A 15,550-nucleotide genomic window follows, 5' to 3' on the forward strand; every position below is an offset into this window, starting at 1 on the left:
TCCTCTGCACGAAACAAAAATAAATTTTCCAACAGGATGGGGAAGCAATTAACTAATACAAGAAAAAGTAAATAAGTAAAACCGTTTTTACAATAATAATTGTAAGAAAACTGACTCAACCAATTTGAAGTCAGAAACGATAGCCTTTAAGATATTAAGACCACTGTTTAGGCTTGCAAGCTTTGCAAACATTGTTTCGATTTATTAGTTCATATTTTTTAGAGCATACTTGAAATAATTGAAAATTCAATCTGGGCCGGAGTTAATTTCAGCGAAAGGCCTAGGAAAACTGATTGATTTTGCTGGGATATACCAATTTAAGAAATTTATTACAACCTAAAAATCTTGATCCATTCATGCTTTACCAGGTCAAAGACCTTTGACAACTTAAACTAGATTTGAACAACTTTACAATAAGAGATAAAATGTACTTGTGTCGACAAGTGCAGGAAGTTATTACTTTTGATTTGATATTTCCTTTGTTTTGTTTTATTTTGCTATTTTCACGGCAATCAAATAGTAATGCCACCTTTTAAGAAATGCAATTTTGTTCCGTTCTCTTTGCAATTTGGTTTGTGCCTTTTGTATGTGTGCTTTAACAAGCAGCGTGGGTCTCCCGGCTTCTGATTATTGTTCTGCCCATGCATTCTTTGTAATTAAAAATATTATTAATTAAACTTTAAATTTTTAAGTGCAGAGTATTCAAAATTGTAATGAATAATAACGCCTTGTTGTCGTTAATTCTAAGCATTATCCCCGTGGTGGCTATTGGGTTTGTTTGTTTTTTAGTGTGTTATAAAGTGTACATAAAAATTCGGTGAGCGTGAGAATAAATGTGTAAAAATATATTCCCGCCTTAAACACGACCTTTACATCTATTTTTAGATCCTGTTTTCATATTACCGTGAATTGTTGGTTTTGCAATCAAAATACCAAAGTTCCGTATTTGGAATCGAATAGTTGGACATGTCCGTCCTGTGAACAATATAATGGCTTTAATAAAGATGGCGATTATAATAAAGAAATCTATGAGCAGCTAAATTGTAGTCAAAGTACAGAACGTTTCACGGCAAATCAATATTCGTCACACATCCTCTCGGTTAATATCCATAACGGTTTCTGTGATAATTGTAATGAAGCGCAACGTTTGAAAGTGGAAAAATTGTCTCAATTTCAACCAAAGTATGAGAAATACTTCGACCAGGAATTAAAAGTGTATAAGTGAGTAAAAAAATGTCTTTCCCCCATTCATCATTTTTTTCCCGTCCACGCCGAAAATTAAAACAGAAATGTTTTGAAGTTTATAACTTTCTTATATAATCATGGTAGCTAGAAAAAATCTGTATTGCAAATTTTTCTTCGCAGATCTCATTTAGAAGAGCAATATCGGTTATGTGCAACATGTGATCGTCATCTCAAAAAGGTTTTACACGAGAAAAAAAAAATGGTTTTGGGTTCGAAATTTCTTGATTTTATTATTAAAGGAGCCGAGACTTTGCGGCAACCGCATTCTAGCCAAATACATTACATGAAACAGCAATTATGGAAACAACGCTGTCATATTTTGATCGCCACATTTACAGTAGTGAACACTCTGTGTCTAACGGTTTCTCTACCTTCAATAAGTAAAGAACATATTACTTACTTAATTGGCAACTCAGCGGGGCATTACATCTTCATGGCCATTTCTCATATCCTGACACTAAAGCGGATTTTTTTGACATATTTTCAATTGTTGTGTAATCATCACATGGCTTTGAAGGTAACTTTATTTTGTCGCACTGTCTTTATGATGATTATGTATTCAATGGGCTTGAGAGTAACACACTTCAGCATGACTTCAATGTATATGAGCATGTGCCCGTTTGGTGTAATAATGCTTGCTTTCATACATAACATGATGGATGGTTTTCGGTTAACGCGATATACATTCCTGCTCGCTCTTTGGAGCGTATTGGCTGCTGGATTAGTAGAACAAGCCTACCTTCCGTCTAATGCATTATTAGTGAGTAAAATACTTTATTATGATTACATTTTTATGATTATAAACAATTGTTCCTACAGTTTCTTTCTTCGCTGTTGACCTTAATTTTGATATATACCACCAACACGGACACATCTCCAGAATCGCCTGACACTACTGCAAATAGTTTTCATAAACTTTACTCTGAAGATCTTTTAAACGATGATGATGCCATTAACTCTCTAAATCAACTTAATGGAAATTGCGCCTCCATAAAAAGTATTCACTCATTCCGTTCGTTTAAAACTCCTTCCCCTCTAAAGTCTATGGAGAAATTATCCCCCGTAACCTCCTCAGCATTTTCATTACATCAAATGCCACATGGAACCGCAACAACAAATTCAAGCTTTCGTAGTTTTGCTGAGCGACCGACATTCCCTAAACAATCGTACTTTTCAAGCGGACCGCAATGTTGTTACGGTTCTATCCATGATTTCCGTAACGGCTATAGGCCAGAAAATGGCAACTTTACATTAAACGGATCCATTACAAACAATAGTGTTTTCAATTCTTCTTTCATAGAGCCACAAACACATTTTTCTAACTGCAATACAACTAACAAAAGCTTCCTTACAGCTTCGAACAACTCTATATACTTAAGAGATAATAATCCTTTTACCCCTCAACCGATGCCCGGAATGCTTACACCCTTTTCATTGTCAAGCAATTCAATTTACAGCGAAGCCCATGCAACGAGAAGCAAGTTATTGTCACCTACTCGTTTTAGTGTCAATAGCTTAATGTCAAGTCCTTCATGTGATGTATCCTGGCTATCGGGTGGCTATTTCAATCAACAACCAATGACAAAAAATTTAATTAATACCGCTATTGATGAGAACATGTCCCGAGCTTCATCACATTCTTCAGGTTTTGAGTCACAGAACGGGCGCTTTAACATATCAAGGGAGAATTCTTGTTGCCCCGATATTAACGATATTCATCAACGCACCTTAACCTCAGAAGATGCAAATGGTTTTCAGCCTATTGAGTCACCTAAATCCAATGGCAGCTACTACTCGCAAAGACCTTCGGTACTAAAATCCTCCTCCCTTAGTTTGAATTCGTGCAGCTCTAACAATAACGACATATGGAAAACTCCACAGCCATCTTTGAACCGAAAAACCAACATAACTCGTAACACAGAAGACTCTTTTAATTTAAATAAAATCAATGAACAATTGCCAATCATTACAACGGGTGATTTGCTTAAAAAGTGAAAAGAAACGTGAAAATAGGCAACACTTTCCCCGCCTTTTTCCAATTTATTTCGTTTAAGTTGATATATTTCTGTTTATAACTAGTATTTTAGCAATCGGGAACATGTAGTTTAGATATTTTCGAAAGCAGGACAAGAAAGTGAACAAGTAGCTGTTGGAAATATGTTGGTTTAGTATAATTATTCTTAATTAAGTCTATTATCTGCTGTTTTTCGTTTTGTATTGTTTTTATAAATCAACTGTTTCATTTTGCTGATTATGTAAAGTTAATTGATGAATTTTATTAGTAAAGAAAAAGTACACCAAAACTCATATATTAAAGTATTTGTCACTGCCCCTCAAAGTTAATGAGTTGATGAAATAGTTTAAATAAATATATGCAAATAAATTTTTTTAATTAAAGGTTCACCTAAATATAGTTTTATTTTTTGATTATATAAAAATGTTGCTTATAATTCTTCACATCCTGTTTTTCATGAACAACGTACGTTTACCTTACAAGTGTTATCAAAAGAACAAAATAAGATTCGATTTTATGGTTTAACATTTCGTCTCCAACTTGCACTTGAAATGCTATTGAAATTCTCTGCGAATTCTTTTACTCTCTCTGCGTATAGTATAGTATAGGCTTTCGTTCTTGCGACTACCTGCATGTTAATATAGATATGATTTGGTAAATTACTCAATATTGACGTAATGTACAAGCATGGGATGAATCTACCAACATTGTTAAAAGGGTGAAGTTTAGAAAAACAAATCCAACATTGTAAACATCATCGATTGAGGACAAGAAAACAAGACTGACAAACGAACGGACGGACAGACAAGCTTAGATTGATTCAAAAAAGTCACTCTAAATCGATTCGTGAAATAAAAGGTGCGTTTCTAAACTTCTTCTGGTTGTTGCGTACGTTTGCAAAAAATCGATTCAAAAAGCGACTCTCAATCGGTCGGTATAATAAAACGTGGGTCTATTTCAAGTCGTGGATGGGGCATATATTCCATTAATATACGATCGTACTACTACAACTGATGCAGGATATAGGATTTTAATATTCTATCACAGTAGATTGCATGCAATGAAATATGCTCTTTAACAAAAGAAAGAAAGACTAACATGTCACGATATTTTGCACAGTTTTCCACCCTACAAAATGCAAAATTTTAAATAATTAGAATGAACTCAAAAAATAGGGGAAAAATCAAAGATGACATTCTAACTATGAGAATACAACTAACAAATTATATGTCGTCCTGCTTGGATGTTTCTATATCTGTATGTGTACAGTTGAAGCTAAAAATACTACACTTACGGCATGCAAAAGGACGGTTATGCTCCATCGTACATTTTCGAATAGATTCACTCTTTAGGATGAAACACGGAGGTGTTTATACCTGATTCTTGCATTTCTAAAAGAGTTAAGTTTCTTATATTTCTTATTAAAATTGTTTTGTTTTACCAGGTCTACTTTAGTAAAATTCGCGGTTGAAATTAAATGCCAAAAGGTTTCAAGTATTCTCTTAGCCGAGTAAGCAAATGATTTCGACTAACAACTCATTAGTCGTGCGTTCAAATCTCAAGTGTATCAGATTTTTCAATAAGAGCCGATACCTTAGATGCTAGATGAAAGGCTAATAACTAGCAAAATATAAAAACCAATAAGTTAAAAATATTTTTCATTTTTTTTTTAAATAATAATAAACCTACTTTTATTTGAACCTATGTTTTTTCCGTTCGTAAAAAACAACGGAACAATACTTTTTTCACAAACTTATAGCGGCTAAGAGTCGTTTTTAATACATTTGTGACAGCGTTTTTTTTGGACTGCATTGGATAGTTTAACATCTCTGCTTTTAAACAATAACATATGGTGTTATTACTTAATTTTTGAACATCGTGCTTTAAGACTTTAATCTTAGAATTTATTTCTCTGCAATTATTTTGCAAATCATCTTATAATGAAATAAATTAAAAGAAATGAAACATATGTAATGTTCAAGGTCCTATTTGTATAATAAAACATAAAAGCTCAAATGTTTTAATAGATAATGAAAAAAAGAGATCTTAAAATTTTCAGTGCATCAAGTTCATGTCAAGAGAATTCACTAATAACGGTCTAATAATTTATACAAAATGGGAAACCGTATCAGAAACTCTATTAAAAAAAGGTTTTCTAGCGTTCAATTACTTCGAGTACTAAATTAAATTCTACTAGTACTATTGAGCTAAACTTAGTAAACAGATCTTAATTAGGTCCTTTCTGAGACCCTTCTTACGTTAAATCAACTTCTCTACCTTGCTGGAGGGAGGATAAAGACCAAATTTGTGGCTTCTAGTACTTGGCTATTAGGGGTGGATGTCGTTTTCTTGCCAAAAACGTATGAACTATGAAACCCTTGGCGGAGGTCGCTGTCGGGAAGGCCTAAGCTCGCTGCATGATAGTCGAAATCAGGCTATCGACAGATCCCGTCCCGGAGAGATAATCTTGCAGTTTTACTTGGTTTACGTTATGCGAATAGTTACATTCAGATGATATTACGCTTACATATGATTTCTTTGATAAGTAGATTGCGTGTTGCAGGTCGAGTACCTAGGAATCGAGAAAGGAGAGTGCGAACGTCATTAAGCTCGTTAGTTTTACAATTACGAGATATATTGCAATGTCTCAGTATCTAAATGAGAACGTTCAATAATAATAATCAGCTTGAAGTTTATTATCATGCCAGTTGATAATTTGATGGTGCTCTGGCTATCACAATATAGATAGCTTTTTGCAGACAATCAACCTGACTGATTGGCCAGTATGTCTACCTGTAATGTTCTGCATTGATATTATATTCCTTCTAAAGAAATTATTATGATCAATGGAACACTTCTATGAAAAGGAGAAAGTGATGATAACGAATGAATGGTTTATTTATGACATTATAAGTTATGATCTCTCTTAAATAGTAAGTGACAAACTATCATTTTAAGTAATTGCGTAAGATCTTTCGTATTATCTCAATTCTTTGAACAACCTTGAAATATCCTTGTAAACATTTCAATTTCATGCCCGCGTTCTTGGGATATTCCAGTTCCTTTATGTCTTTTGTTATTCAAATTCGAACGTTGTTTTTTTTTTTAATTTATTCACTTATATTGAACCGCCAAAGAGCCTTTTATAATGGAACTGTGTATTTATGAGTAATAGAGCTCCTAACAAAAGTAGGTATTTGAACTGAAACCTTTAATTAAATTTGTACGGTCTTGCTAGAAAATTTAACCATATTTAAAAAGGGAAACTAGCATTCCCCCCTCAAATGAAAATTTCCCGATCGCCAGTGGCAAAAAATACGGAATAAATCATGTTCATCCTTTCTTGTCCAGCCCCTAGAACTACGCATTTGTAAGTGCTTAATTAGCTTGATATTCCAGATTAAAATCCATGTCCTTTCGCCCGACTATGCACCTATCGTCTGTTGTTAAACAGGTTGTAGTTCGCAACACGTGAGGTAAACCCTGAAGCTTGACAGGTATTTTTCAGTAATGGCTAAAGATCGACTTTTGAAATGCAACCAATGTGTCCACAATAATTAAAAAATTGTAATTTGCCATTTACAGCGGATTACAGATTACGCAACTGCCTAAAAACTTGTATAACAATCAAATAAGATTTTAACGAAAAAGTCGGTGTGATCACACCCACCCACAATAGGAAAGAAATTGTAATTGTCAGCACATAGAAGATGTTGATCTAAAACCTGGAATAAATCATCGCATATTCGTCCCAAACACTTATTTGTTTTACCACATCCCCAAAATTGTAAACAATTAGTTAATTACAGGTTATCGGAAGTCAACGAGTGAAGAATACATTGTCCGAGTGTGGAAGTTGTTTGAAGATAATCAGACGCTAACGGCGAATGGCCTACGGAATAGAAAGTGTCGGATGTTTGGAACATAATAAATAAATGGTCATGAGTAAATGTTTGTGTATGTAAATGTATGAAGGGCGGGTAGTTTAACTGGTAATATTCGTGCCTATTTCGAAGACCCCAAACTAATCACTCGGAATACTAAATGTCACACACTTGAGCGCTTTATGTAAAGACGTTCGTAATCTGCAAAGCTTCAAGCAGCGTTCCTCAAAAGGCTTCAATTTATGAGCTGGCTGTCATTAATCGTTTAACGAATTACACTATGCTGCCATTTGTGTATGTGTATGCATCCGACGTTAGACCACTAACCTAGTTAAATAAAATAATCAACCATGGGCCGTACTCCTCGTTCAATTCTTCTAAAGAATACGTCTTTGTTAAAAACTCCTTGCGAACTACAACGTAATTAATGAGTTAAATACATTGACTCGCGTACTTAGAAAAAATATTTTTGAAGGAATTAAAAATCTTTCTATCTTAGATTCGGAATTGACACAACCGAAGTTTTGATCTTTAAAAAACAGATAGCTCGACTTGATTGAATATCGCATTAGTTGAAATTAAAATCACGATATGCCTTTGCACTTTTCTTTGCGAAAGGAAAGTTGTATTTAATTTAACATTAGAATAAGCAGAGATATCAAACAGTCACATGAGACATATATAAACTATCGAAACGAATTATTTACTTTACAAAATGTACGGAAAGTTCGTGCGCTGTTCGCTTATATATTGTATGTACCAAGTATTTGGATTTGAAGGTTTGTTTTGATTTATCATTTTCGCTAAACACTGTTATCTATTTTGTTTGGCTAATGTAAAAATTTTTTTCTCTGGCAACGCCATTTATATTTTCTGCCCACCTATGGAAATTGCTTTTTATTTTGCTTTAATAAAAATCAAAACATAACAAACACAGCAAGCACTACAAAAGGGGAATCAAAATATTTGTACACGAACATGCATGGTAGTAACGACATTATCGACAAAGCCACAAACATTAACATTAGAGAATGAGTCGCCAACGTACAGTAATTATATTTAAATCGGAATCGGAGAGCACCGATGTGTATGCCGAAGAATTGCATCGACACTATTTTAATCCGATTTTTGTGCCGACCTTAAGTTTTGGTTTTAAAAATTTGGATAAATTAAACGCAAAATTGCAGCATCCTGATGATTATTCTGGTCTCATCTTTACAAGTCCACGTTGTGTGGAAGCTGTATGCAAGGCCTTAAAAAATAATGAATTGCCTGGTGCTTGGAAGATGTTGCATAATTACGCTGTTGGTGAGGTCACACACAACTTGGCGATGAGTGATTTGCAACAGTTGTTTACACATGGCAAACAAACAGGCACGGCCCGTAGTTTGGCTGAATTTATTATTGAAACATTTGATGGTGGTAAAGATCTACCCTTTCTTTTGCCATGTAGCAATTTGGCTCAAGATACATTAAATTTAAAATTACACGAAGCCGGCTTTCGTGTAGACGCATGCGAAGTGTACGAGACCAAGTGTAGTGCTGATTTGGCAGAACATATGGCCCGTGCATTGAGCTCGGAAAATATTGAATACATGGCTTTCTTTTCACCGTCCGGCGTCAACTGCACCTACGAGTATTTTAAAGCTAATAATATATTACTAGATAATTATCGTTTAGTAGCGATTGGGCCCAGTACAAGACGTGCCTTAGAAAGTAAAAATTTAAAAGTTCATTGTACAGCAGAACGTCCCACGGTTGAGCATCTGATCAAAGTCTTGATTAATCCAGAAGATAGTCGAGAGCGTCTTTTAAAAGAGTCACAAGTTGCCTTGGAAGAATAGCATAATATTCAATCGAAACTGTTAAGGCAATTGGCGTGGATGGTACAAATTGTTTTTCCTTGATATTTATGCGAATTTTTTTTATAAGAAATATTTTCATTTATTTACAAATAGCAAAACAAAAAAAAGATCGACATATTCTAGATATTGTAACATTATTAAATATTGCTTTAAATGAAAGAGAGAGAAAAGAAAGTGATTACACCGTATATTTATTTAGATGTATTGTAATGTATTTTATGATTTACCGTTATGTATATCCTTTAAATTGTGATGACATCAGATGCAGGTTCTTTTCTAATTATATTGATACATAAAGAATAAAATTCTTAGTCACAAAAAAAGCAAACAAACAATGTTTACTATATTCATGTCTATGAATCAACTAAAACAAAACAACAACAAAAAATTAATAAAGTACACTGAGTTATAGGAATTGCGGTCAACAAATACTCTCCAATATCTGTGTCAGCTAATGGCCAGTGAGTATATTCAATGAAATAAATATCTTCTCAACGATCGATCTGAATATCATCCAACCGCTGAATTTAAATGTAAAAGCCAATAAGCGAAAAAGGTGTAAGATGTTTATTATTGAAAATCTCACACCTTCTGTCAAAACCTTTGCGTTTCTCAGGAGTAAGCTTCAAATACCCCATAAAGTAAGTAGATTCGTTACCAGTATCAACTTCGGAATACAAGTAAGCCTTTGCGACTGCCTACCTGTCCGTCTGTGTCCAATTGTATTATATTTGTGGTAAACATATTCCGGTGCGTACAAATGCGGATATCGGGTGCAAATTTGCAAAGGAATTTGAAAATGGCTTAAACCGACCAAAGGAGACACTTTTAACACTATTAGCACACCTATGCAAGAAAAACCTCTTAATACCTTGGCCTTTCGTGGTTTTTGCTCGTTGCTATAAGCCCACAGCAGATACACGATATAAATTTCCGTTTCTCCTCTAACAAATAGAGCGTCAGCCACGCCCTACCAATACTTTAGGATTTCATGTTACGCTTTTAATCTGTTTTTAGTAAAGCGATGATTGTTGGGTGGGTATAAAGGATTCGTTCACAAACGAATATAATTTTCTTACTTGTCACCATTTGCTTGCATATAAATTTTCGTTAGCTACACTTTAGAATAAAGAAGCAGTTACAAGTATTTTGATTTATTTCATGTTCTTTATTATTATTATTGGGGCAAAACGAATAAGTTTTATAAAATAAAAAGTAAAGACTGGTTTATGGATTGATTCTAACAATAATCCGTTATCAAAGCGATGATATTTACCTATATATGACAAAACTGCTACGTTTACTGATATGTGTAAGGTGTTTATTCGAAATAGAGTGGAATTATGAAGGCACAGAGACAGTAATATCAAAGTTTTCGGAAAGCATTGCGTAGACCATCATTTTCATAAGGTAAAGTGATCTTGTTAAACACTTCTTTTTCGAATACTTTTGTCATCACGCTATTGAAGGATAATGCCATCACGATTTTCTCACTTGAAAAATTGGAATAAATACCCAGGCCAGAGGCCTGGAAAACTTCATTAATTCCTAATCAACGTAATGTTTTGAGTCGACTTAGCTGGTGGCCATCTGTTATTGAAACGGGGTAAGAGTGCAACATTTGAGGTTATAAAAAGTTAACAGATATTATATATTTCTTTAAGTGATGTCCACAGATTGAGCGAATGAATATTGATCTAAATGGTGAAAAGGTCAAGTTCAGACACACCCATTTTGCAGTCTCCATATGTTAATATCAAGTCACATAGGTATACTAATATAAGCCTTCTTCTAATTTTTGGCAGAGGTAAACACTGCTTATCTAAACGATCCACCGTAAGTGTCCGTCGTAAGGGTCTGTTTCTACCGGATCTTGGAACCTGGCAAGCGATTAAAAAACGTCAGTTATAATTAATATAATATTTCCATATCTCTTTTTCGTTTATTCCAGTTTGTAAGTTGATTGATTTTATTTCCCGGTTGCTGCGACTGACTGAAAGCCACTGAAAATTCGTCGCAGCGATTCAGCTTTTTGTCACTATAGAAACCCTGCACATCTGCCGTTGTATAGAAACAAGCAATTGTTGTTGTAGCTTTACAAAATATATATATATATATATATATATATATATATATATATATACAAGTATATTTATTTTTGATATTTTCTCTTAAATAATTTTTTTTCATTTTTCTAAATATAAAATTATTTCAATTTTAAAAAATCGTTGCAAATTCATGATCATTTCCTCGGTTTTATTTCTTTGATTGCTTATCTTTATAGATAAATTGTAAAAATTATGTCTATTGTTGAAGGCAGAAAAAAAATGTACTTCTTAGCAAAACTACACGTACAGTAACTGAAAACGACTTTTTTTTTTTTGTTTTTGTTCTTTTGTTTATGTGTTTTCGAAAAGTGTTGTTTATGTATTTAGGATGAAAGAAAAAATAAAAAATAAAATCAAATAAAAACATTTGCTTTTTATACGTATATACTTAAATTTAGATCTAACAATTAAACGCTCTAACAAATTAATCAGATTTGAATGCCACACTTTTGCAGAAACAATTGACTCAAATCAATGTTAAAAGTAAGAGAAAAACAAAGAAGGCAAAAAAATAAAAAAAGAAAATGCAGCAAAGGAATATAAATTAGTATTATTTATTTACTGATTCTATATGGATGTAAACTGAACTGTATGCAGCTGCATTGAGGCAAACAAACACTATGGAATTTTAAATGAAAAAAAAAAAATTCTTCAAGTAGAATATAAAATGTTTTATACAAAATTTAAGCATTTCTAAAAACACTAACATATAATCATATTTTTATTTTTATTTTTTTTTTCTTTTCTTTTTTAGTATGTTTCTTATATGTTAAAGTTTCTCATAGTTTTCAATAGTCGAACTTTCTGTTCAGCTTGCAATGCAAACAGATATCGTTATAAAATATAGTGATTGTTACACATGCATGCGCGGTTATTAAAAGACGGATTTGATTACGGCTTCCAATGTCCAAACAAAAAAAAAAAAAAAAGTTGAAAAAATAAAGGATAAAAACTTGCATTACGCTATATATATATCCCTTCTTTATGACAGAGGAGAGAGGACAGAGAAGCAAACCGAACATAATAAACTAAATTAAAAGGTATGTGCCGACGTAAGTGTTGTTCTTAAAGGGCAGGGAAAAAAATTTTTTTTTTTTTTTTTTTTTTGCTTTTAAAATAAATTTATCAAGATTTTATATAATAAAATGATAAAAGGGAATCTGGTTTTTTTTTTTTTCAAATTAAGCGTTTATTTGATTTGCGACAATAGTTTAGACTTGAAATGCTTCATTTATTTTTTTTCTTTTTTGTTAAATTTCATGCTTTTGGGTTCTTTTTGTTTTTTATTTATTTTTTTTTATTTATTTATTTATTTTTCGTGAATCTTGTCATAATAAAAAAAAAAAAAAAAAAAAAAAAAAATTATTATTTTTATTATATATATTTTTTCGTTAATTTAATTTTGTTAAACATTTCTCCTTTTCTTTTTATTCAAATGCTGTTTTTTTGTTACTTCTTGTTGTATTTGTTTTCAAAAACACTGTTACACATACACACTTGCTCCACACTACATATACATTTTTACATGTTCTCAAATTGATCTACGCGACGCTTCGTGTTGCCTTTGCGTATCTCGCGTAATGTTTTGTATTTGTCGCGACCTTGACGTACATTCTCACGATGTATTTTATCATTTTGTGTTTCCTTGCTCTCGTCGCGAGATTGTGCCAAATCTTTCTTCAAAGCCTAAAAACCAAATAACAAACAAGCGTACGGATGCAAATATCTTGACAAAATTGATTGGCAATAGTACTTACATTTAATTGATCGTGTAAACGTTCATTACGCTCGGCCAATGTACGTCTATCCTCGATCGGATCTTTGATATGCTCATCCGTATCTAAGTCACGTGACACATCGCCACTAGCATCGCCATTCGTGAGCTCTTCTTCATTCTCGTTCTCATCTTCAGCTACATGATGATGCTGAGGTGTTGTGGAAGCAGCCAATAAAGCTGCAGCAGCCTCGGCCTAACAAGGATAATGTATTTTAGAAAAGGAGCAAAAAAAAAATAAGGAAAGCAAAAATAGCATCAAAGACTTTTTCAAATAAAAATAAAATGCGGAACTTTTCTAAAATTTCAAATTCAAATATATTTTGGAAAATTCAAATTTCTAGGCTAAGATCTAGGGCTACATGTAAGTTTTAACAGATTTTTTAATGTAACTTGTCGCTTTATTGTGCAAAAATGGTAACAATTTCTTTACTCAAAGTATTCCCCATCTTTCTAACACAATACAAATTCCATGATCAAAGGGATCTTGCAAGAATCTCGAAGCTTTGTCTGATAACAGATAATAAACCTTCGATCGGAACCAATGCAACATCTGCAATCTTGAATGCAGACGAAAGGATAGTCCATTGAAGTTTATAATTGCTATAGTTGTCTGGACACGCGTCACAGGAAAGGCCTCAGTAACGCTATGTTAAAATGAAAAAGCGAATTAAAACGCCTTTGCGTACATTGCAGCCTGTTTTGTTTTGCTGTCCAATTAAATTGTTAGTAGTAAGGCTTTTTAGTGATGGCTCCGTTTTGTTGGAGCAACTCGTTGGAGCTAAACAACGACGTATATAATCGGCATTATTATCGATGTAATAGCTTGGCTGGTTTCCGTTTGCATTTGCATTTGTTATTCGTTACTTGTCACGAGGCAAATTAAGCACGAAAAGCAGTGCTACCCGTGTTTGGCTTTGATTCTCTTTGAACTTTTGCACACACTTTGGACTTTGCCACAAAAATATTTTGTCTATTGGTAACATTACTGTATTGTAAATTTTTTTATGACTTACTTGCGCCCCTATTGACAAATTATTTTAATCACCTGTTTGCGCCTGGCTTCTTCGACTTCGTCCTGCAAACGTTTAGTTTCCTCATCCTTGGCATTGACTTCTTCTTGTATACGCTGCACTTCCATTTGCTTGGCCATGATTTCTTCTTCAAGTTTTGCTTTCTCAGCCGCTTCCATGTTCTTAGCTTCTTCGAGACGTTGCAGCATTGTTTGTAATTCCTTTTGACGCAATTCCAATTCATCCTTAGAAGCCTGCACCTGTTTCAGTTGCTCTTCGAGACGACGTATGATCTCTTGTGCTTCCATTAAATCCCTTTGCGAGCGCTCCATCTCCTCTTGCATTTGCTTAAGACGATCTTCATATTCCTGTTGTTTCTTCTCGGCACGTTCACGAGCCGCCAAAGCCAACTGCAGCTTCTCGCTAATTTTAAATGTAAGCAAGAAATAAAATTAAATGATGAAATTTTCTAAAAATTTATTTTCCTTTATTTAATCTTACTTACCGCTCTTGTTGTTTGGCATTTTTCTCCTCGCGTGCCTGAGCTTTCATTTGTTGAACGTCAATGGTGTCTGGCTTACGACGACGCATATATAATTCATGATTACCCATGCATAAGGCTAAAATACGCTTATTGATTCTCACTCGAGGCGCAAAGAATACAAAATCCGGTGCTTTCTTATCGATGGGTTTAATGATAAATTTCCGATCTGAAAATGATATATTACGTATTTCCGACCATGGAAATCCAATTTTGGGCGTCAGCCTATCATCTTGTTCGTAAATATTTAAACCGAGCGCATCAACGCCTAACCATAAGTCCGTATTTTTCTTGTTGCGTATTTCAAAATAGTTGACACCGTACATTTCCAAATCTTGCGCTATTTTCAAGTACTCCATCATGGCATCTTCACGTAAAATGCCACGATGCTCTTGCCACCAAGTCATTATTGATTGCTCCCATTCATCTTTAGACATCTTGTGCTGATCGATAACACGCTGGGGCAATAGTCGATCGTTGGCTAGAAAACCGGCCGTATGTACCGATTTATTATAATCACCATGACGTGCTTGCACCGCATACGAAGCCAAAAGTACCGAAGTTTCCGGCGGACAATAAATTTCATCCGTTAATATGGCATTCTTAACTTGCAAATAGAACAAGCGCAGGGTTATATCCTGAATAAGTTCTTCGGCAACATCCTCAGGATAAAATTTGGCTCGGAATCTAAACTGCAGAGGATTCTCTTTTTTAACATCCTGATTCATTACCTTTAACGATGAAAGTAAAGCAAAAGTTCATTTGTTAAAAATCTACAAAATTCATTTTCATTATTTCATTAAATAATTTAAATATTCTATAAAATCAATATCGTATTAATTTATTTTATATTTCATTACCCAGGTGGAAAAAGGCATCGATCCAGTCTGTATGGTAAGCAAGAATTCAATATATAATACAAATAATTATTACTTTTAATTATTTCATATTAAAATAATCATTGCATTGCTTATCTAACTAACTAAAGAGTTGCTAAGAGTTAGTTAATCAAGAATAATAAATAAACAGGATTTCCGACAGGACATGAGTATTTGAATATTGTGAAACAAAAAAAAAAAAAAAAAAAAAAAAAAAAAAAAAAAAAA

At 33.4% G+C, this 15,550-nt stretch overlaps 3 protein-coding genes across 4 annotated transcripts in view; 2 read left to right on the forward strand and 1 right to left on the reverse strand.

Moving 5' to 3' along the window:
- Nucleotides 1-681: 681 nt before the first annotated feature.
- On the forward strand, nucleotides 682-3,598 carry LOC119637462. The gene is made up of 4 exons (XM_038033483.1): nucleotides 682-817; nucleotides 886-1,221; nucleotides 1,366-2,005; nucleotides 2,065-3,598. The coding sequence occupies exons 1-4, from the start codon at nucleotides 714-716 to the stop codon at nucleotides 3,238-3,240; spliced, it is 2,256 nt and encodes a 751-aa protein (XP_037889411.1). The 5' UTR covers nucleotides 682-713; the 3' UTR covers nucleotides 3,241-3,598.
- Nucleotides 3,599-8,081: 4,483 nt separating this feature from the next.
- Nucleotides 8,082-9,372, forward strand: LOC119637331 (uroporphyrinogen-III synthase). Its single transcript, XM_038033292.1, has one exon. It carries the CDS (start codon nucleotides 8,175-8,177, stop codon nucleotides 8,985-8,987), a length of 813 nt encoding a protein of 270 aa, XP_037889220.1. The 5' UTR covers nucleotides 8,082-8,174; the 3' UTR covers nucleotides 8,988-9,372.
- A 3,168-nt stretch (nucleotides 9,373-12,540) lies between these two features.
- The window catches only part of LOC119637379 (moesin/ezrin/radixin homolog 1), an 11,670-nt gene continuing 8,660 nt past the window's right edge, over nucleotides 12,541-15,550 (reverse strand). Inside the window, exons 4-8 of one of the 2 annotated variants that reach the window (XM_038033371.1) lie at nucleotides 15,305-15,331; nucleotides 14,409-15,175; nucleotides 13,939-14,326; nucleotides 12,874-13,086; nucleotides 12,541-12,802 (exon numbers count right to left, since the gene is read on the reverse strand). In XM_038033371.1, coding sequence (XP_037889299.1) covers nucleotides 12,638-12,802; nucleotides 12,874-13,086; nucleotides 13,939-14,326; nucleotides 14,409-15,175; nucleotides 15,305-15,331 — 1,560 coding nt within the window. In that variant the 3' untranslated portion in view covers nucleotides 12,541-12,637. The remainder of the gene's footprint in view (nucleotides 12,803-12,873; nucleotides 13,087-13,938; nucleotides 14,327-14,408; nucleotides 15,176-15,304; nucleotides 15,332-15,550) is intronic. The other variant, XM_038033372.1, reaches the window with a different exon arrangement.

This window comes from Glossina fuscipes, unplaced genomic scaffold (assembly GCF_014805625.2).
Source record: "Glossina fuscipes isolate IAEA_lab_2018 unplaced genomic scaffold, Yale_Gfus_2 59, whole genome shotgun sequence".
Taxonomy (NCBI): Eukaryota; Metazoa; Arthropoda; class Insecta; order Diptera; family Glossinidae; genus Glossina; species Glossina fuscipes.